The sequence below is a fragment of the Platichthys flesus genome, chromosome 21 (genome assembly GCF_949316205.1).
Source record: "Platichthys flesus chromosome 21, fPlaFle2.1, whole genome shotgun sequence".
NCBI lineage: Eukaryota > Metazoa > Chordata > Actinopteri > Pleuronectiformes > Pleuronectidae > Platichthys > Platichthys flesus.
Genome location: NC_084965.1, coordinates 13,007,228 through 13,031,341, shown reverse-complemented (window position 1 = coordinate 13,031,341; position 24,114 = coordinate 13,007,228). Strand labels below are relative to the sequence as shown.

Here is a 24,114-nt window from a genome sequence, read left to right as displayed (position 1 = left end):
CTGAATGTGCTGTGCAGGCATTTTCCGCCATCTCTCCTCTCTATGTATGGCTTCACCTTCCCCCACCCTCTCCATCATACTGTATACTCCTCACCCACACGGCAGGCTCTCCCCTCCCCCACCCCGCTCTCGCCCCCCCTCCAGGAGGACGGAGCGACCGGAGAGAAATTAATTGAAATCTAAACCCCGACGCAGGATTAACTAAGTAGGTGAATTCCAGTCGTCACATAATCAGGGCTAGTGTACTATTTGACTTTCATCAAATGGAGCTGACTGAAACAGCGGCCAGGGATAATGACAGGAAAAAGGAGCCAGCTGCCGTGCTGCCTCCCCCCTCCTCTCTCTCTCTCTCTCTCTCCATCCCATCCCTTCCCCCCCTCTCCTCAGCATCATCTCTCTATCCATCCCTGCCTCCTAACCTCAGACGGGAATCTTTGCTATATGACCGACGCGCCGTTGGTGCGTTGAGATCTCAGCGGGGGTAAAATCTTGAAAATGCTGCTGTCATTTTTTTGTGTGACCTCCTTCCTGCTGCACTCACACACTTCTGAAAAGAGGAGATAACCAGTGGTAACCAGCACCTGCTGGAAATACAGATTCCTTTATCACAGCAATGTTTTCCCTGGTGATTTAATTGCCTCACCAAGCATATACACCTACATAATGTTCACTTGGAGCTTGGAAATCTTAAATACACAGCCATGTGTGATTCTAAGGTATTTTGTAAAGTGACTGTGGTATTTACTGTATGAGTATATGGAGCAATTTGCAGAGAAAAACACTACCCTTCCCCGATTACTGTAAACGCACCGTGGTATTTGGTTTTGTCTGAGACGACGGAGGATGAAATGTTGAAGCAAAGTGGGTCACACAGCACGCCTCTCTGATGAAGCATGACTTGCTGCATGGAACGAAATGAGAGCATGTCAGAAGATTTTTCTTTCACTTTGAGGAGATGATGGAGATAGGGCAACGCAATGCGCTATCAAGCAAAGCCACTTGATCTATTTTGAACGCTGAAAATGGCCTCGGTTCAGTCTGACTCTCTTCTGTATATGACAGACATTTTTTGATCAGATATTGATGGAAAAAAACTGCTATTAACCGATGTAGCTGAGCAGAAGCTGCAGCAGAGACGTCCAGAGATTACAGAACATACAGAAGGTTTTTGCTTTTGCAGAGTAAAAACACTGCACATTATTTAAAATGCCAAAGTTAAAATGAATAGCTTGTCTCCTGGCCTCATTTATCTTCTAAATATCCATACTAATCAAATGGAGCGAAAACATTTTTTAAAGGCAATATTTTAGTTGCTGCTTCAGTCGGACTGCAACGCTGCTGCTGCCACCAGCTATAAAACCATTACATTTCTTTAGGATTTCTTGCTGTTTAAAAATCTATATTCTAGCAAGCTGTGTGTGTGTGTGTGTGTGTGTCTAGGTGTGGATAACAGTGGGTGTGGGCAGTAGCGTCAGTATGAGCAAGCTGGCAGCTACTCAGTTGATAATATAGCTTGGGCTTATGCCCAGTTAGGTTGACCTCAGCCTGTTGGCTTGCAATGTCATTAACCACCTGCCGTACAAAAGCACACACACAGCCACAGACACGGACACACACACACACACACACAACACTGTCAAATCTCTGCCTTGAGCTCCACCGCCACTCTTTTCTCTCTGCAAACATTCACATACATATATGGGCATATCCCTCAGCACTAAGGGGGCCTACACATGCTACATGGTACCGGTGTGACTCACTACATGTCAGTGTTTTTATGTGTGTGTGTGTTTGTGTGTGTCTGTGTGTCTGTGTGTGAAGACACAAAATTCATATCAAAGAGTGGATCAAATTGTTCGGAGGATGAAGTCAGGCTCTTAAGACAGTGTTACTGTCTGATGTTTGAGAGAACACTGTGATAGGATGATACAAAACCCTGTAAAAAAAGGCACACACGCGCACAAGCACACACAGACACACAAACACACGCTATCACCCCACAGCGATGGCATGCGGAGCAGGATACCTGGACAGATGGCAGACAGTCATCCCATTGGACCTGGCATCAGTGTGCTGCCTGAGAGGAAGAGGAGAACAGAAACAGTTTCATCTATTCTGCTCTTCTTCTTCCACACACACACACACACACACACACACACACACACACACACACTACCCTAAGATCTGCGTTTACAACAAAGGCACGCCGTATGGACCCCGACATGCATGCGTGTGCGTTGTTGCCTGTGTTGAGTCACTGAGCAACGTGAGTGTAAACCGCTGAAGAGCACAAGTTGGTATAAATGTGTCAAAGCAGCTAAAGACTGGCACCACAGATATTGTTCCATTTTACAGTCTGTAAAATAAGCCTGTTCCAACCATCTGCGCACAAGAGGAGCTGGTGGACTGTTTTATTTGGAGTCACGGATGAATCATTGTACAGATCCAGGCAGAAAACAGTTTCGGTTTATCAGTATCAGCTTGAACTCTGACACCTGGATTCTTTTCATGGGATCTAATTACGATTGATTTTTGCTCTGTCAGATGTGTGACTGTGTGACGGACGGACGGGGAGGAGGGAGGAGGGAGGAGGAGGGGGGGGGGGCTGTGGTTGTTGCTGCGGTGAACTTCTCCGCTTGGTAAAGAAACCTGCCTGCGACTCTGGTGCTCTCCATTACAGGGAGGAGCGATGGATGGAGTCGCTAACAGACTACAGAAACCCACCACTCCAGCCGAAATCACATTTCAAAGCATAGAGGAGTCTATTACAGGAAATTAGAAAGGCCTTGGATCTCAACGAGCACATCCTTCAATTTTATTGAGTCTTCTCAGTAGCCCTTGGTGTATTGTGTATACTTGTCAATAGCAATTCGTCTACATGTGTTGTGTTGACAAACAGCGGCAAGCGTGTAGGTGCAGCTCACAAGCGTGTACGTGTGTTTCAATGAACGCACGCACACACACACACACACACACACACACACACACACACACACACACACACACACACACACACACACACACACACACACACACACACACACACACACACACACACACACACACACACACACACACACACACACACACACACACACACACACACACACACACACACACACGATCCTGCCCTTGGGAACAATAATAGGAAAGTGTATGAAATAGTTTTGGTGATGTTCAGAGGAGGATTTCGTTTTCTAAAATGTTTTCTAAATTCAAACCATAAATTCAATTGTAAAGCATTTCCTTACAACATGTGACAGCCTGCTGAGATATACTATTCTAAAATGGTATTGACAGTGAGGCTGAAAGGAAGCTTCGCCAGTCACCAGTTCGAGAAGCCAGAAACTGAAGACAGTAATGCTGATGTGTGGTAAACGCTGGCAGGGGATGTGAGGCTGTGCTGTTTTTACCCCGAATAAAGTCAAGTGAATTGGATGTGTACTTTCTCTCCATTATTGCTACAAGTCCAATAAAAGTAGAAATATTATATCCAGATTCCCTGCAGTTTAAATGCAAACCTCCTTTTCTTCATTCTCAGGATATGTAAGTGCATGTTCTTGCTGGCAGCTAGAAAGATTTCGAACCTTCTCCCCCGTTTCTCTTTAGGTTTCAAATATACCTACACCCCCCCCCCCTCTCCAAATAACCATTAATACTCCTTTTTCACACTCCTGCCGACCGTCCTTGCTGCAGAGCCACCGCTCACGACTCCCGTGCATCGTTTCAGATAATTTTGTGGTGGAAAATCAATAATGCAACCGTAAATTTCATTAAAATAAACATTAGTGGCCTGCTTAATTAATGAAACCTCATCTGCAATTTGTCAGTGTCAGGAGTGCTATCCCCTTTGATGTTGGTATGAATATTCCTTTTCAGAAAATGAGGTTCTTGCATGATTAGTGCTTATTGTGGCGTTTGCCTCTTTCCGCCGTCTGCGCTGCTGCAGCCTGAATTTGCACAGAGCTCGTTGAGTGAACACAACATCGCCCAGATTAAAATCAGTTACTGTGCACGGAGGACAATGAGAGGCCATAAAATGAATGTGGGAAAACATCATGAAAAATAGCAGGGGGAATATCTAATGAATCTAATCTACATACGAGCAACCTGATCAAATGCTTGAGCAATTTCAAAGGCCATATATCAAACAGTACATGACATTAACATCGAATCAATAACTGGGAGGTCCACACCCATGAGCAATAATGCTGAGCGTTAATAACCAGCAGGGACATGAGAGATAAATAATAGGGAGAAATATAAAACAACACACTATCATAACGTGAGATGAGTATCTGACCCATCCTTGTCCGTGTGCACAGAACAGCTGCTCATGACCCAATTTCACTGGGATGCATAATTCATTGGTGAGCTATACGACTTCCGCACCACTATAAAAATATTCATCAAAACAAGTTAGCAAATCCATTTCTGCAGACTTGCTCACAACCACTCGTTTCGACATTACAACTGCTTCATTAGTTGGTAGAGCGACTCATAGAGGCTTCACTGACCTAAATAAGTCACGCTGATCAACGCATCGGCCAAGTTGATAAGTTTAAAAGATTCAAGATGGTATAAAGAGACTTGACTCATTAACCGTGAAACTAAAACTGACATACTGACAGCGGTTCAACTTCGAGAAGCACAGAGAGAGAAACTTGTCAGATTATTTTTGGAAATGTTATTTCACCTAAAAATCCTCACTTAGAACATGAAATAGAGAAGAACAATAAATTAGAAATGTTAAAACACTATTATCTCCCGAAATGAAAAAGCAGATTGACACTTTTCCTACCGTTATACATTTCTTTAATCATTTTTTTATTATCTTCTCTTTACGTTTTTTCTTTTTTTCAATTTTGAATAAGACACAGAATAGACAGTAGTTTATCTGACTGTGCTTTTGTTGTGTTGCTGCTGATAAAAACCAAAGGAACTAGAGCAACAAATAATAACAGTCTGTTATTATCGGGTACAGTGTGCAGCAAAATATATAAATGTGTTTCAATACCCGAAACCAAATTGTTTTTGGGGAACAATTCAACAGAACTGTAACTGTATTAAAACAAACTGCAGTCTTTGATATATTCAAAGCTTGCAGACAGGTATATGCTTCAACCAGTATATAAACAATGAGCAAAGAAATATATGTTAGAAAATTAATATAAGAGAATGCATCACATTTTTCAGAAACACTTTGAATGGAGCCACTTGCACCAGCTGAGTACATCTGTTCCACTGGAGCGAACGCACCCAGTTCAAACTGATTAAAGCTCAAGGTAGGAAGGAGACGGAGTAAGGAAAATGGAAATCACCCCCCATCCCTTATTTGGGACACCTGAAATAGGCCAGAGGCTGATTTCCTCCTATCAGAGGAAGCCCCAGAAACCCTGGGAGACTGGAGGGAACAGAGGAGAGGGAGGAGGTGGAGGGACGATGGCGGCAGTGGGGGGATTCAGCAGGGGCCTTAAGTGTGCTATCATAGGCGTCTCTTGTGCCTGCCTGCTTTATTTGCAGTAGTCAGGTTAATGAGTCCACCAGCCCACTTGATGTTGAGAGGCCTGCCACAAAGAGTTGCCTCATTAGAGCTAGCCTGGCACATTGCTCTAAGACAAAGGGACATTCACGCTACTGAATGCCTTTACCCCCCTTCAATGCTGCCAGCCTGCGAGGGCCAACGCCGTGGCATAGCCCCCAGCACACTTCCTGGCGCTCGGCCAGCCACGCCACGACCCCCTGCCCCGGCTGGATGGACTCGCCGCGCAGGAAAACAGGGAAGGATAACTTCATCGGCCGCAGCCAGCCGTGCATCAGGGTGTGTGCGATTTGAAATAAGCATGTGCAAGAGCCACCGCAGGAAGCCAGAGGACATGCTGCATTATCGATGACTGCGATTGGTTCTCCTGCTCTCAGCGGCATGTGTGCCTGAGCTCTCCCTCCCCTGCTTTTCTCCCTTCGCTTTATCTTTGCATTCGCCACGAGGCTTCACCTCGACATTCCCTTTCAGCACAACTCAGAGCTAACAGGGCCAAACAATACGTCTATAAACCACGATAAAAGCACAACTGCAGTTCTGACGTCAAGGAACCAATTAGTTTGACAAAATGAATAAAGTGCAGTTACTTTAGGAAGCCACACCTGGAGGCTCCCTGTCTGTGAGACGTGCTGCTTTATCAGCCAGGGCGCAGGTCTGACTGATTCAACAGGAGCCAATGCAAGGAATCCAAATGTCACTGCTCTGTGCAATTTCATGCTTCACAACTTGAGGTTGAGTTATCCGTTTCAACGAGAAAACAAGATTATCAACATAAATAAAATCATTTCCCCATTTGAAGATCCTCAATGTGATAAAAACATCTTTAATACAAAAATTAAAACAGATGAAATGCAACAGAGCAGAGGCTTGTTCACAATTAAAAACCAAAACTATCAAATCAATACTGTGACTTAAATTAAAAATGTGTATTTCAAACCCTTTGGTTGATGCTGTTACATCTGAAAAACCTCAAAAGGATCCAGATTTTATTATATCCTTTAAAATTTACATCCCTGTGTTTTAAAGCTTAGTCACTGATCATAAATTCACCAGAGCACAAGATAATACATCACACTTTCACAGAAAACTGTGCAAGGACGTTCAACAATAAGGAGAGCATGAACAAACACCCATATCTCATGATTGATGCACTGGCAAAGATCCAGTTTACCTCTTCCTTGGGAGTAAGAAAAAATCTATTTCTCTCAACGCTCCGGGTCAGGAGTTAAATTTTTTCTGCATAGGCAAGCCGCTCTTTCTGCCACACTATTTATAGCGCAGGCAGAAACAGCTGAGCTGACTGCAGTGATGTCACTTGCGCTGATGGAATGCTTTGTTCCACAGCGTGTGCGCATGCCACCTGGGTCTGTGCGAGCGGCGAGGGGAAGCTCAATGCCAGAGCCAAGATGGCCGACAGTTGCCCCATTTTTCAAGTGTGAAAAACCATCACTATCTTCTTGACTCAGGCTGTCCACAGTCCTGAACGCACCACACACCCTTAAAGAAGCATTCAGCCCTCTGTCACGGCTCTGTCTATTAATGCCACCAGAGATATCTGTATTTGTGGCTGCCATTAAGAGCGGAGCGCTCATGCCAAAGACGAGGAGCATCAGGGTAACTGCACACTGCAGCTGAATAGAAGGAAAATGACACGCAGGGATTTAAGGCTTTTAACCGTTTGTCGCTCTGTGCATAATGCATATGGCTAAGGCGTTGGAGAAGTACTATTCCCATATATATTTTTAGTAAGCCTTTGGGCTTCTTTCACTGTCCCTAAAAGAGCATGGTTGCCTGGCAACCGTTATTGTTGCCATGGAGATTCATGTGTTGGCAGCTGCTGCAATCAGCATTAACTCAAGCCACATACTCTCATTCCGATAGTCAGGCGATGGGAAGGCAGCTAGGACACGCAGGCAGAGAGGGATAGTAATCAGAGTGAAACATATGCTCATCCATTACTCGCTGCATTAATACAATTATATCAAAGGAAATTTATGACTGTGCTTTGGCGCAATGATCACATTGCAGGCAGAGGCATAAAAATTCCCGCTCATAACAGATCCCCACTTTCATTTAATAAATGGCACCAGGCTGTAACACCATGGAAAACAATACCAGCGCTTCTCTGACATAAACGCATCGGTTAAAAAATGCATTTCTTCAGTCACATTAGAGAACAGTCATTTGTTTTCATTTCGCTCTGCACAGAACCACGGTGGAAAAAAAAAATATGAAAAGCTGCGCACACCCTGCGTCTGTAAATTTTACCACCACAGTGTCCTGCTGTGAAACGTGTAAGGAGCTGTATAAAAATGGCACATATAACAATATTGTTTAAATATTAAATGATTTTACGAGGGAGCTTATGGTAAAATGAACTGTGCACCATCTGGGAGACGGTGATTCTTATGCTTGGTGATGAATTGGAGACTTTCAGCAGCTCTCTTCATTTCGACCTGCTGGAGCATAAGGGATATTTACCTCTCTCTTCTCTTCGTATGGATACGCGTCCATGCCCACTGGAACAATCGCAGCCCATTAGAAGGTAGACACACACACACACACACACACACACATCATAATAGCAGTTATTTCCTCTCCTGGGTTTTTTTTTCTCCTAGGCTCTGCGCTCCCCGTCTCCTCACCGTTGACATCACAGAGCTACATGGGGATAAAGAGGCAGAGAAAAACAATAACAGACCCATTGACCCCTATTTCACAAACTTTGGGGGTGTAGGGGAGGGGGGGGGATCCACTTACAAGCCTGGAACAGACCTGCTGATTGGGCCTCAATAGGATTTCTATTAGGGAACAGTGGAAGTGCAGCAGAAGGTCCTGACTGCTGCCATTTCCGAGCGAGGACGCTTCTCTGTTTGATAGTGCAGATTTGCATCTAACCCCTGGAGCACCTCGGAGCGAGACGCAACTCTGAAGCGCGTACCCAGAATCACAGAGGCGACTGGATAAATGTGCAATGCAGTTATTGAACTATGCGTTAATCAACGCCGCCTTGTACCATCGGTGGTCGGATCATGTCACTCCTGCTGCGACTCTTTTCCAAAAATAACTGTGACTGAGGAAAGCAGAGGCAGTGGCGGCGGAACACGAGTTATTAGAGCAAAAGGATTTCCAGAAGCATGAGCACCTGTGTCCAGAATAAATTAATTCATGTGTTTAATGCAATTACCCGCTTAATGTTCACACATGGAGGACAAGAGTCTCCACCACGTTTAAAAAGGCAGGAGTCGCTGTCAACACGTATCTTTCCGAGACACATCAAGATTAAGCCGCTCATTTTAAATTTATATTAAAGCCGGGGGTTTTTACTTTCAGCACGCCAACCCTCACACCATCTTACTCACGGACATAAAAAAGCTTAGGTTAATGATTCTGTAAATTCCCCCTCTCTCACAGCATTAATTGCTCGACACAAGAGAAACATGGCTTTGGGAGTCAGACGTGATGATCTTCTGGCATAAGCATTAGAATGGAGGCGCGCCTTGCTTTCTCTGGATGCTGCTGGTTGACATTTAACATCACAGAGAGAGGGGAGGTGGAGAGCCAGGTGCCCTACATGCACATTTGACCCCCCGCTAATGTCAGAGGGGGAAGGTCCCACACACTCATCCCCTCTTCACTCGCACAAAACACTATGCGAGGGCACAAAGTACCTGTCTCAGTGATAAGGGACAGGGTTCGGTTTCCTGATAGAAATGCTCTCTTGGCGTAAAGGGTGAAACACATCAGAGATATCATCCTTCCAGAAGTCAAACAACCTTTTTTAATGGACTGGAATTCGCCCTGTGCAATATGAGGCACAGTTTGAATGATAGTTCAAAAATAGCTTCATCCAAAGAACTCTTAAATGTACCTTAACTGAGTCAAATAACAAACTGCCTACACAACATTGAATTTCAAGAGATCCCTTCTTTTCTTTTTTTTTATACACTGCTACTAATAAATACTCCTCCTCTCTGATTCGTCCTCCTCAGAAATTACAGATGTTGTTAAATGTGTAGAATTCGACAGCAACTAAGGCAATGAATATGAAAGATAGGATTTTATACAGAGCGGAGAACAAATTGTGTGTAGCACGAGGGATGATGCAGAGTGGAGGACACGCCACACACAGCCAGCAGGCCTGTAGCCCAGTGCAGATGACCTGCTTCTGCTCGCACGCAACCATGAAATAACAACTGCTGTTTGGTGTTTGATGTTAGCTTGGGGAGCGCAGTGTCCCCGCCCGTCCTATATGCAGACACATGTTACCATCAGGATTTGTTTGCCCTGAAAAAATGTGTGAATAAAAAATTATAAAAAGAACGGGGAGAAAAGTAACAATGAGGTCACACCCGGAAACCAACCAGGATATACGTCTACTGGGTAATTCACTATCAGTTCGAGGCTGTTCATTGATTTGTGGCACATATATCTTATGACCCACATCTCGTCATTTTACGAACACGGATTTCACGAGATGATGTTTTGATTGTGGAACTGATGCCTTTGGAGATGCTTGATGATGTCAAGATGTCTGATATTAGGGAAAAGCAAAACGCTAAACAATGAGGTTTATTTAAAGAAACAACAAGCTACTGTTGACAAAGTTATTGTTATTAGCGTCAAGTATTCTTATAATAACCACACATACATATGTTTGGTTCTAAAGGCAAGGTTTTGATTAATGATTTGTGTCAGAAAGCAGTTTTCAGCAAGTGAAAAATGGAAAATGGTTTTTAAATTAAATGGATTTAATTCTTCAGAAGAATTAATATCATTACATTTGTTACAAGTTGGTGGAAGAAACATACAGGGGGGTTAATTATTATACTCATGATGTGCATTTTAAAAAAGAACAAGAAACCTTCTTTATCTATTTCTAGGTATAAGTTTAATTGTCTGTGCTGCTGATGTAACATTCTAGACATTACACCATCTTTTGATTTCAGTCAGGGAACCAATACAAACCAAAACAAACCAGAAACAGACCTCTTCAAACTTCTCTACATGAATATTCAAGATATCAGGGACGGATTTAAAAAAACCTAACAATAAATAAAGTTTAGAGCAAAATAAATATATTTAAATATCCTAAAACAATGATTGCAATGTTATTTTAATTTGCACCTTCACACATACACATATATACACACTTGAAGGCAAATACATCTATATATACATTTCAAAATCAAATTTCACTTTTAAGTAGTTGAACTTCATTAAAACCTGTCTATTATTTAATACAAAATTTAATCTAAAATAAAATTTAAATCACACTAATGGCTGCACGACTCCTAACAAATGTATTATGGTTATTTTCCATCAATTATTGATATGGTAAAAAACAATTGAATTAACAGTTAACAGTCAAGCCAGCTTTGATGCACATTTTATAGAGAATATAGAGAATTGTGGGATGTTGTGGGGGGGAGGCCTGATGCATGATGCAGAAAATAAAGGGGGTGTTGATAGAAAGGCTGCAGATACTGAAGCATCTCGCTGCTGAAACCGATGCAACTACAGTGTTAATAAACCCTGCTGCTAATGCTGCTGCTGCTGCTGCAGAGGACACAGCCTGCAGCAGCAGCCTCGTCCTACAGGCTCGTGTGTTTTCGTTTCGATCCGGTTTCCAATTCGTTCCACTGTTTCCCAAAAACAACAACACCGATGCTTATTAGGTGGCTTTAATGCCCACGAGCACCTTTCAAACGAAATTAATGCGGGTGTTATTTTAACCGGTGCCAAGTGCTATTTGATCTAGACTGAAATAAAGTTGATTACTATTTTTTAAATTCTTAGCCTATGTGTCATGTGGCCAAGCTGCAGCAGCAGCAGGAAGAGGAGGAGGAGGGGGAGGGGGAAGAGGAGGAGGAGGCCTGCTTTAGGATTTTAATGTCACCAAATAACTGAATAGCTGTTGTTGAAAATGCACGCAAACACAAAACAGTATCATTTCGACAGCGCCTCCTAGTTCTGCTCTCCATGTGCGTGTGGAGGGCGTTTGGCTCCTGCAGCCCCCCGTGTGTTCTCATGTAAATATTCACTGTGACACTGCGGCTGCCACTGACTCCATTATTTTCAAGTCATTCCGTCAGGTCGCTTCAGTGCTGCGTGTGCAGGCGGCTGCCCCCCCCCCCCCCCCCCTCTTTCCTGCCATCAGGTGTGGAGAACGACATGTCGCCTGACATCCCGTTCCAGAGATGGCGAGCGCAAATCCAACAGAAGAAGAATGAGGTTTGATATCGAGTCCAAACGGTCCCGCGTAGCTGCGTGTTTCCGTCCTGCTGCTGCTGCTGCGCACAACTCCCTCTTTTTAGTGCTGCAACTTTTACAAACTTCCACCTCAGCCCAAATGATGGAATGCGCGTCTGCAGCCACTAGTATATGTCTTTCTGCCCCCCCCTGCACATCCAGAGGCTGCCTCTTGATTAATAAATGTTTATGTGTTTTGAAGCGCAGGACAAAAGGGGGGTGGCCTGTGACCCCGCGGAGATCCCGACCTTGTGCGCGCTCATTGTGAGGCGCTGGGAAAGGGGCTTTGCGGCGGAGACCCCGGACCACTGACCCACACACACATCCCGGAGCCCTGCCATTCATGTGCGCACCGCTGCATGTCGCCCCGCAGCTCCCATTGTTTCAGGGGGAACAATAGCCTCAGCCCCCCCACCGCCGCCACCACCACCACTACCCCTCTCTCCAAATCAGCTTTCAAACTTCCCTCTCCATGAAGCCTGACGCAAGCCCCCTCTAGCCCCCTCTAAATAAAGAGTACAAATGTTGACAAAACGTTGAGGCTGTTAGTGGTGCGTTCGCCCGGGTTGCATCACACCAGCACCCTTGCATCATCGCACTGGTTGGCGTCAAAGGCCCCAAAAACACTGTAAGAGGGTGAAACAATAAAACAGTCACAGAGTGAAACTGGGAAACAGAGGAGGGATGCACATGCACAGGATGAGATGGCAGAAGGAGAGAGGGGGGGGGGTGAATGGACCGCGAATAACACCTACAGGCTATTTCCAATGCTGGAATCAGATCAGGCTATATTAATAGGTTGGAGGTATAAGTAGGCATTAGCAGGCCGGTGCGTTCCGCCTTGGCTGCAGGGGTTAGCGAGGTTAGTCCAATGACATCATCCACGGGGCCCGGGTTTAGAAAATCTTTGCCTGGGAGTCAGTCACTGCAGGAAGTGCAGGAGGGAGGTGGTGGGATGGGGGGGTACACACAGGCGCAGGACTTGCCACTTGCTCCAATCAATTACTACCTCAGTGCTGAATGCTCCGCCAATGGTTCCCTTCAACTATACACAGCCTCTGTGCTTTTGCAGGAATAAAAACCTCGACTAGCACAAATGGATTCGAGTGTGAGAAGAAAACAATAACGTGTTTCCTTTTTGTGGTTTGGGGTTTGGTTTGTGTAGTTTTAGTGGTTGCCATTTTAGACCTTTAATCGAAAGAAAAACACGTGCATCCACAACACAACTGCATGGACTCACACAATCTACGGAGACCGAGTTTGTTATCAGCGACTGCAACGCACTAATGAACCTCTCAAGACAAACGGCATTAAACATGATTAATTGCGGCAACGATCCGACTGCACATATTCCTAATGTAGAGCTGCAATAAATTATACAGCAGGCTCGTTATGGCTGCACATATAAAGTACAAGGGGCCGACTAGACTGTCGCTGTTTCACTGCGCACAGAAAACCAGTTCACCAGCGGCGCTACATGCACGAAAATAAAGAAATATAAAAACTCATAAAATAAAATAAAAACACTGGAGGGTTTTTTCTGTTTTCTTTCTGGAGCGCGCGTGGGGGCTCCATTTGCATCCGTGTGAGCGAGAGCGTGCATTTGTATGTATTAATGCGTGTGTGCAGGCGTGTGCATGCGAGGAGAGGGAGGGGGGAGAGGGAGGGAGGGGGAGAGGGGGGAGAGGGGGGAGAGAGAGAGAGAGAGAGAGAGAGAGAGAGAGAGAGAGAGGTTTTACTCATTGTAATGCACAGAACGACCTGCCCTCTTTTGAAAAAAAAGGCGAGAGAGCGCAGCCATGCTTTGCAGAGGCTCCGGCGTCGCTCTCATTGGCAGCATCAGCTTGTCGCCGAGCGGAGTCTTTGCTCGTCCGCCGCTCCGCCGAGGACGGAACCGGGAATACAAGCGACCGTCTCCGGTCAGATGTACAGATCCGCAGTGAAGTATAAGATTACACAGGTGAAGTGAGAGGGAGAGAGAGAGAGCGCATAAAAAAAGACCTGCAGAGCACGGATACATACGAGCAGAGCGCGGTGCACCACCATATGGCGTGGAGCAGATCCTGGTGAGTAATGTCTGCGTTTGCTTTATGTTCGATCCTTTATGATCAGATGTAGATTCGTGAGTTGTTTCACCTTCACCTTCGTCTGACGGTTAAATGCGCATTTCGGCAGCTCACAGGAGAGATAGGAGCAGCGATCGGTTCTTTATCTATAGATGGATAACGGTCCTGGACGCTTCACGCTGCACTTGCCATTGTTATTGCGGGCTTTGGGGAATAACGCCACTCTACGCACGGAGCTGGTAACAAAGGGCGATACGAAGGCACAGGCGAACCCGCAGTGTTTCGACGTTTTGCATGAATAAGACGCATAACGAGAACATTGCAGCGTTTCCGCACCTCCTCGTTTGTTCGTTGCGCGGCGCTGAAGGACAATGGGGGTCGCGTTACTGTCGGTGGTCATGATAGCCCACACCGACGGGACCCGAGACACCGCGGCGTGCTGCGGACGAGCCGCGATCCAGCTAAACCCACGCACGGCCGAGGCGAGAGTCGCCCGGTTTTCGTGGGAAGGGGACCTTTCCGTCTAAAATGGCGATTCCCTTTGTTTCTGCACCCCTCTCCTCTCGGTTCTATAGCGAGTGTGCGATTACCATATCTGCAGCCTGCGCCTCTTCGTTCCCACTCTTTACACAGTGACGGCTCCGACACACAATGTGCTGTCAGATGCAGAGCCGGTGCCAGGTCTGGTGTCAGGCGCACACTGGAGAGCAGGGACACGATTGCGACAGCACTGACATCATTTGAATGCAGTTTGCATTTGTCGATATGCAGCGCAATTGGTTCTCTATAGTCTGGGTTAGAATTATAATCTCAGATCTGTGCCATCCCCCCAACACTGCATTTATGCAATTTAACCTAAATCAACACTGCACTTCCCCATCACACTTATATAACCATGACGAGAAGAACACGGTGCACCACTCCACTGAATGTCATTCACCCTCGCTCTGATTTGAAGGAGTGAATTTGAGCTGCAGCTCGTCACACGGAACAGAAACCCAGGATGTGCTGGACCAAAGGGCTCTGACATCAAACTGCAGGCTCAGGATGACAAGAGCATCCCTCCCTCATCCAGCCATCCTTCCATCCATCCCTGTGTATGTGCGTCTAAGCGTGTACAAGGGGAGGGTGCATGTGCGCATGCCCGTGCACGAGTTCGTTCGTATTTGGTGTGAGTGCGTACGTGCACGTCTGTTCTCTCGCGCTCGTTTTTTTTCGGGGGGGGGGGGGGGGGGGGATAGTGCAATGTTGCATAACCGCTCACAGCAAATGCCAGATTTAGGGCTTCACAATTTGCGGTGCCATTGTTGGCATTTCGTCCCCGCACACGCACACGCACATACACGGAGAGATGCAGAGAGGGCAACCACTCAACTGCAGATCTATTAACACGTTGCGCCGATAAACGTTAATAATACGGGAATGGGAGGTCCTCAGTTTCCCCTCCTAGTTTCAAGGGCACAGGGTAGTGATCCAAGAGGACGCTGGGTAATATAGAGGAACATCTGTTTGCCAGGTGACGTCAGCAATCCCCCCACCCATCCAACCCCAATCCCCAACCACCCCCCCCCCCCCCCCCTCCTCCTATCCCAATCCTCTTGTACTGAAGGCAGATGCCTCATTTGTTTGACTGGAGCACCGTTAATCCCAAAGTCAGAGGAAAGGACCCGACGGAGAGAGATCAGTCCCATTAAGACGGTGTCGCTGCTGGACTCGGTGCGTCCCGGTCCATCGCGTCATGTGGACGCACATACACCCAACGTGGGGCACCGCGCTGCGCCCAGGACACCCGCAGTTACCAAGGCTCTTCAGCGTGCCCCCTTTTGCGGCAGTTTTAACGTGCGGCCCCCAAGTACAGGCTGATGCAGGCTTTTGAGTGTGCGTGCGTGTTGGGAGAAAAAAAAACTGCGTGGGTTAAGTGAAATCAATATTTTGGACATGGACGGTGACTTTTTTTTTAGTTTCATGGAGGATGCCAAGTGCTTTTCAAACAGGTCACTGTGGAATATGAGATTGTGTCACCTGTCGTCCTATATGAAGTTCATGACGCATTTTTGTGTTTTCTTGTTTTAGGTGCATTGTTGGATAACGGAGGACTTTTTCGCGTTCTGCAGTTTTGGACGAAGGGAACAGAACACACGGAGCCTTTTTAATCTTCAGTCACGGCCTGGGACGTCTGGGCATTTCGCCCGCAAACCTAAACCCGCTGGCATTGCGTTAAAAATAATTTCTTTACCTAAAGTTATTTTTCTCCAATTGCATATTCCTTTAGTTTCTTTTTTTTTTTTTCTTTTTTACAATATAAGGTAAGCCTGCACCAGCCGGGAGAGGATTTGATCTCTTTGGACCCTGCAAGATGTTTGGAATTTCTTTATTGTATTTCCATTTTTGGCCAAACATGACATGACGATACATTTTGTAGTCGCACAACGTAAAGGCCTCGAAGGCTGTAAGATAATGTGATGCTATTTATAATGACAGGTTTCAGAGAAAGCTTTTCGATGCGTCTCTTTCTTACAGTAGAGTCAATGCAGCTGGTGGACGAACACGCATGCAACCACAGACTCACACACACACACACACACACACACACACACACACACACAAACAGACACACACAGACGAGCGGGTTGTGTCTCTCCGTGTTCACAGCGGACCTTGATTTAATGTCTTACAATTAAGGCACGCGGTGAATGCCAAGAGATGATTCCTCTTTCCTCAAATGTCTGCAGATCCAACACACGCATTTCACACACTACATTATATTCTTTAAAAACACAGTGACGGTTTAGCTTTTGTCTGTTTTGACTGTAACGTGTAACCCTTGTACTGTTTCTCTACAGAAAATAAAATAAATACACCACGATTTTTGTAAGGCCTGATTTTATGTGAACATACATGTACTGGCTCCCTTCTGTGTGTGTGTGTGTGTGGGGGGGGGGGAGCTGTCCATCTACACGTACATACACACACCCACCCACCCACACACACACACACACACACACACAGGCTGCCCGAGAGCGCTGTCCACCTTCTGTGGTGCTGAAATTTACGCACCACCAATCAGCCTTTTGTTTCACTCGTCTTCCTGTCCACAAGCAGGAATGGCACTGGAGTGCAGGAATGCAGTCTCGGAATCTCGACATATCACACACACACACACACACACACACACACACACACACACACACACACACACACACACACACACACACACACACACACACACACACACACACACACACACACACACACACACACACACACACACACACACACACACACACACACACACACACACACACACACACACACACACACACACACACACACACACACAGATATATGTAACCTACAAGCGAGGATGTTGGAGGCTATAGGAAAAAGCAGTCATTGCATCCAGCAGTAAGGTCGAAATAAAATCTTAGCAGGACTTTTTTTTCTAAAATTAAAGAGGGTGGAGTCAGATTAACAGTGTAAAGTAATCCACACTAGATTGAGATTGTTTAAGTACATATACAACATTTTATAAAAACTAAACTATCCCTCTGATAAAATTGAAATAATTGTCGCTTGATTCGAGGGTTGAGTAGATCTCTTTTTCTCGCAACACTTTTGTTTCCTCCCTTTTCTTCATGAGAAACACGGCTCGTTAACACGGCCATGTTTCGCAGCGAAGCACATCCACCGTCGCCCTCCTGCAATAATCTAAAAAGGGTTCTGCACGACAGGGATATTAAATGATGATTTATTTGATCTGCATATTAATTTCCATAGGCGCGGGGCCACGTATGGAATGTAAATGAGGAGGTGGGCAGATGAACTCCGGCACAGACGCGAGCTCCAAATGAACAATTAAATCAATATAAAGAGGTTCGGAAATGTCAGCCAACAAATCTTTCGACAAAACTGACGAATAGTCCAGAGGCTGCGAAAGTCTTAGGGTATTTGTGTCGAAAGAAAATCACATCATGCTGGGTGAGGCTGTCCTCTAGTGGCCTTTATGAGCAGTGCACTCAATATCATGCCATGACTGTGAAAAGTGTTCCTTCTCCAGTTAAGCGTTAAAAACACAACAACAGAAACTATGATAAGACTTCAGAACAACACTTCTCACCTTCTGTGAAAACAAATTGCATGTATTTGATTTGTCCTTGCTGTCATCTAACACTCCGTGGGGGGGGGGGGGGGGGTTATGCACTAGCTCTATGAATAAAGACACGGGTTCCATTTTGCACATTTTGACAGCAGACAATAATCAGATCAAGATTAATGACGCGAGTCTGTGCATATTATCACCGAGAATGGAGGGAGGAGTGATGGATGAATGGAAGAGGGGCCTGCTGGTGGTGTGTGTTTGTGTTTGTGTGTTTGTGTTTGTGTTTGTGTGTGTGTGTGTGTGTGTGTTCTCCAATCATTTCATCCACTCATTAATGTCTATTTCCCTAAATCCTTCAAATAGGCATTGAGCAGAAAACAACAACCAATGCTACAACAGCACGGTGATAAAATCCAAGAGTTCAGTTGACAAAATATTTGCGTTAACAAGAGATGCATAACTTGAAAATTTGATATAAAACAGTAATATTATTTGAGCTGCACAAAAACAGCTCAACCTTTTCACTCTACACTGCCTATGATCCAGAGGCACACTCAAGACAAAAGATAATACTAATGGCAATGACCCAGCCACAGCAATCTAATTATTTCCAACCCTGACCCTAAATGTTGAAGCATGACTCTATAAAAACCAGCAGCTCAGTCGCCTTCAGAATAAATAGAATCAGCCCGCTTGCCACGTCATGCATACGGCACACTGGAGCGTCTCCATGTAGAGCACAACGTGACAAAATTGAAATTTCATATCAGGACTCGACAGGCTGAGAGTCTGGCTTCCGCTGATAACCAAAATCCTCAAAGTTAAATGAAATCCACCGGGCTGGCATAAAGCATGTTCATCATGCTCCTGCATTGCCCTCAGCTCCTCCAGCGTGAACTGGGCCTCCCATTAGAAGTCACTCACTGCCACCTTGTGGGAGAAAAAGAACTGCACGAAGGTCAGTGAAAGTGTATTAAAGTTCGAGTTTCCGATCAAGATCAGATTAAGATCCATTTATTCCTCCCAAACACATGCACAGACATGCAAAGGCACACTCATGCAGGTAGGGAAATTTAATCTCTGCTTTTGACCCATCTGGTGCAGGACACACAGAGCAGTGAGCGACCATGTATGGCGCTCGGGGAGCAGATGTTGGGGGAGTAAGTTGCCTTGCTCAGGGGCACTAGACAGGGTAGAGAGACTCTTGGATTTTTGGACAGATCAATCCAGGTTAGTCTTTTGTTGTCTCTCCGTGGAGTCGAACCAGAGATGAACCAGAGACCTTCTCTGCCCATAGTCTAAGTTTCTGCCACTAGACCACCGCCTCTCATACATCAAATACTGTCAAATTTAAATATTTTACATCAGTAGGGCTTTATCTATTTTGGAAGTTACAGTCAGTGACCACTGTTGAGGCTGGTAAGATGAAGGTACATGCAGCTAAATCTGACCCAAGACCTGGATTTTAGTCCATTGTACATATCGTCATTTTGTGGACCTGCTCTGTTAAGCGCCACATCTATTGCATCTATTGAGATTTATGAATATGGGCTGTATAAATAAAATTGGATTTTTACGATATTGATGATTTTGCTGGGCTGTGTGGGTATATCTGACACCTTTTAAGTCACATACTGTAAACTTTAAACCTTATTGTGTGTTGAAAATGTAATTCATGGTAATACAGCGCTTCCTGTCTCGCTCCTACGTCTAATCTTCTTTTATCACAAAATGATGCTGGTTCTTTTTTCCTCACAGGCTTTCCCCTCCAGAGTCTTTTCACCAGCAAAGTGCTGACGGACTGCGGCTGTAATGGCGGCGCCACAGTTCCGGCCCATCTTGTCTCATTAGCTCGACCTGATTGGCCATGAAGGTGTTCTCTTGCTGTCTTAGGATAAAGTGACTGTCTCTGCCACTCGTTAGAACATAATTCCTCAAGTATGCTGCCCCTGATGGCCTCTCATGGAGTCTGAGCACAGAGACAGAACATAAGCTAATTGAAATATGCTCCAGAAGGGATGAAACATTGACCTTGGATGTGTGGAACAAAGTGTCAGACTTTGAGTGTTTGTGAAGTAGCTGCAAAAAAATAAAATGATTGTGTGAACATGAAGCCTCGACTAGATAATAAAAACTGCAGCACTTGCACTTGAAAACACACATTTCTTTGCTTCCTTTGGATTTGATCTTCTTTGTGGTGATTTTATATGATGATCTCTTTTGAGTTAAACTTTTGAGCACTTTCTGACAGTCAAGAGGGAGAGAGGCGTTCAACAATGAACGTTGTGCTTTTGTGGTAAAGGCCTTCATCATTTGCTCGACAAATGATACAGGTTACGTTTCTATGAATTTGTCTGTCTCTTCACGGTCATTTTGCATCACTTTCTAGTTTTATGATTAAACTTTGCAAAAACAAATTTGGATTACGGGACATTCTGCAACCATTAGTGTAAGAGTAAGGAACATTCATTGTGGAAGTAAAAAAAACATTCTCCCTAACCCTAACCCTAACCCTAACCCAGTTATAGTTTAGTTTACATAACTTTAAGTTTGCATTGGGTAAAAAGCTGTAAATGTTGAAGTGAACTTAGAAGCCCACTGTCACCCTTGGGGCCCTATGGACCAATACAGTTATCTTTACCTTGCAGCCTACAAGAGCCTATATCACTATCAAGCATCAATATATTTCGGAGTTGGAATTTAATATGAAAATCCAATTATTTTTTTTTATTATTAGAAAAATGTGTTGCCGTTTTATTAGCTCAAAACAAGCCCTTCATATCAACATGGGGAGAAGGCGCTCTTACCTATAGCAACCATGTTGCACTGCCATGTTTCTACAGTAACCTAAATAAGAGAGGGGGTAGTAATCTGCAACTTCGCCTCTAGATGCCACTAAATCCTACCCACTGAAGCTTTAATGTAAGCAGCACACATACTACGGTTATCTTCACTCCAGATGAAGTGGAGGGGGATTTTGGTCTTTCATTCTTTGCACTTAGAGACTACAAACAGCTTTTTGTGCAAATGAAGTTGCTGAAGTGATGGAGAATATGTTTGCAAAGTAGTTACAGAGCAGGTTATATTAGGGTATGTTGAGATGCCTGGGCTATTTGCCTGAATTTAAGAAAGTGTACATACCTAGAAAATCCAGTAGATGGCAGTATGGGCACAAGTTAATCTTGGTAGGAGTGCTGCATGATTTGTCAGTCATGAAAAACTGCTCCTGAAAAGGAAATATAAATAGTGAATAACAATAGTGAAACATACAAACTCACGTGTGTTTTGGGGACATCTGATGTTAAACAAAAACATGTGAAAATTCACTGGTTGTGGTTGTCAAAAAAAAAAATTAACAATTGTCTTTCTTTGAATCCAAGTGAAGGTTTTGTGTCACATTCAAAAAGAGAACTGACACACACAAACGCACCAAACAAATAGTTGAAAGGATGTGAGAATTTGAACGAGAGACAACTGTTACCTTGATTTGTAACTTTTCTATTGAAACACACAGGAATGAATGTCACACAAACAGATCAGTTTATGAGTAGAGGGCTCCCTCAAAACACCGTCATAAAGAGACACAATCACACGCCGCACAGGAGGAGATGGAGTGCACGCGGTATTGTTTGTCATCGTTTAAATGCCATTAATTAAAACGTTAACCTGATTGGGTGGAGAGTGTGAGGGGGAGACGGTGTCTCTGTCCCAACAGGCAAATCCTTTTTAATAACCCGCCTGAGATAATGATGTAAAAAGACTCAGGCGTCTTGTGCGTAACGAGGATGATCGTGGAGACTCGGGGAAGGTGAATCACAGACAGACAGAGACAGAGAGACAGAGAGAGAGAGAGAGAGAGAGAGAGAGAGAGAGAGAGAGAGAGAGAGAGAGAGAGAGAGAGAGAGAGAGAGAGAGAGAGCGAGAGAGCGAGAGAGAGAGAGGGAGAGAGAGAGGGAGGGAGAGAAGGGAGGGAGAAAGAGAGGGGGGCAGGAGGGACCATCACTTATTACACGAGTCTCCTTCTCGTCTCCACACCTCAACTGACAAGCCCACAACTTCACCACTGACGCACAACTCAACTCGTGCAGTGCGCACACGGGAAGAAAGTCGCGGAGACGCGTCAAGAGTTTCCAGAAGGGACCGTAGCTCGCAACAACGCGGAACCGAGGCCATGGACAGGGGGATGAACTTGCCCGGCGGCGCAGGGGACATTTTTCACAAAACTCTGAGCGCCGTGTCCACTAAAAAAATGGATCCTTTCAGGTCGTCGATCGGCAATGAACTACCAGCCAGAGACCGCCAGTCACCGATGAGCTGCTTCGACCAAACCGATCCAGACCCGATTCAGCCGGGAGGACTCGCGGGAGTTAGAGGGGGACCACTGGGTCTGCCGACCGGATCTTTGTGCTTAAAGTACGGCGAGAGCGCCAACAGGACCTCGGCGGCAGAGAGCAGCGGCGGAGAGCAGAGCCAAGACGATGACAGTGACGAAAGGTGTGAAATGGTCCTCCTGACCGACGGGCGGATGGTGTCCGCGGGGAAAGCAGAAGGAGGTAAGAAATCCAAAGAGCAGAAAACCCTGAGGCTTAACATCAATGCCAGAGAAAGACGACGGATGCACGACCTGAACGACGCACTGGACGAGCTCAGGGGGGTCATCCCCTACGCGCACAGCCCGTCGGTGCGCAAACTCTCCAAAATTGCCACTTTGCTGCTCGCCAAAAACTACATCCTCATGCAGGCGCAGGCGCTGGAGGAGATGCGGAGGCTGGTTGCGTATCTCAACCAGGGCCAGGCCATCTCTGCCGCCTCGATACCGGCCACCACTGCGCTCGCCAATCCCGGCTTGGGCGCGTACGAGCCGCCGCCCGGATACCCCTTCCCCGGTGGAGTGGCAGCGGCCGCATGCCCAGACAAATGTGCCCTTTTCAACAACGCCAACTCCAGCCTCTGCAAACAGTGCACTGACAAGCCTTAACAGAGACCCAGAGAAGCGCGGGGGGGGGGGGAGCAGACGCCACTTGTGAGATCACTTCTGGAGAGTGTCGCTTGAAGTCAGTAGGCTTAGAGACAAAGAAGTTACGCCGACGAATACTTTTGTAATATGTACTAAATGCATTCAAAACGCTTTTTTGTCCAACAATACTTGATTGTGTATATAAATCATCCTTAAAGTGCTGGTATGAATGACAGGGAAGGCCGAACACAAGTACAGGCCTGTGAGAGTGGCTGCAGGTGTGGAGTGCGAGTCGCTCTGTTATGGACCCTTTTGGAGATTTCGGCGACCTGACAACTCGCGACCTTTTCACTTGAATAGATGGACACCTTCCTGGAGAGTTGGTCCAACCTCACTTTCTGCTGCTTCCTCCTTTTCCTTTTGCGGGTTTCTGCTTGATTCGACTCGCCTCAGAGACATTTTGTTTCACCGGTGCAAGGCCTGTTTTCATGAACTTTTCTATCGCGCACGTGGAATGTCCTGAGCAAGGCAACGTTAAAATGACACAGAGGACGAGCTCAGTGGTTCGAACAGATATGTATGTGCTGATCCTTGACACTTGTTAAAAGTTGCGCACGATGATTACGATTCCTTTTTGTCACATAATAAACATTTCGGAACATTTTAGAAACCCAGAATCACGGCTCATCCGGTGTTTCGCTGTGTCTTTTGTAATTTATTTATTTGGATATTTATACGCGGTTTTATTTATTTTGTTTGCTTGTGTTGCACATTGTAGTTTCACTTCAGTTGCTGTGTATGTCTTTTTTCCGTTTTTTCACACAATGTGATCGAGGTCTTCAGATTATAATCGCGTTGTCAGGTCAAGATGTGGATTATTGTAGATACCTTCGTTATTCTATGAGCAACGAGGGGCCATTTGTATGTATTTCAGTGTTGAAAAGCTTTATTAAAATATTTTGAACAACAGAGATACTGCTGGTGACTCATCTGTGAAGTGTCGAGGAATTGGAAAAAATACAAATATCATTCTACCCTTAACATGATCATATTACATTGTAAGATGAATTTGACATTTTTATTGTGATTAAAGAGGAATAAATTATGAATGATCCAATTTGTAATTAGTGATTGCTTTTAAATGAGACCTTCATCGTTCGTGGGTGGGTGGGTGGGGGGGGATGTACACACGGTTGTC

At 45.3% G+C, this 24,114-nt stretch overlaps 1 protein-coding gene and 1 long non-coding RNA gene across 2 annotated transcripts; both read left to right on the top strand.

The window, feature by feature from the left end:
* The first annotated feature begins 13,592 nt into the window (after nucleotides 1-13,592).
* LOC133932888 (uncharacterized) lies at nucleotides 13,593-16,726 on the top strand. Its single transcript, XR_009911996.1, has 2 exons — nucleotides 13,593-13,860; nucleotides 15,934-16,726. It is a non-coding gene; the product is annotated as an uncharacterized LOC133932888 (long non-coding RNA).
* A 5,277-nt stretch (nucleotides 16,727-22,003) lies between these two features.
* bhlhe22 (basic helix-loop-helix family, member e22) lies at nucleotides 22,004-23,911 on the top strand. Its single transcript, XM_062379646.1, has one exon. The coding sequence runs from the start codon at nucleotides 22,131-22,133 to the stop codon at nucleotides 22,935-22,937; it is 807 nt and encodes a 268-aa protein (XP_062235630.1). The 5' UTR covers nucleotides 22,004-22,130; the 3' UTR covers nucleotides 22,938-23,911.
* The last annotated feature ends 203 nt before the right edge of the window (nucleotides 23,912-24,114 follow it).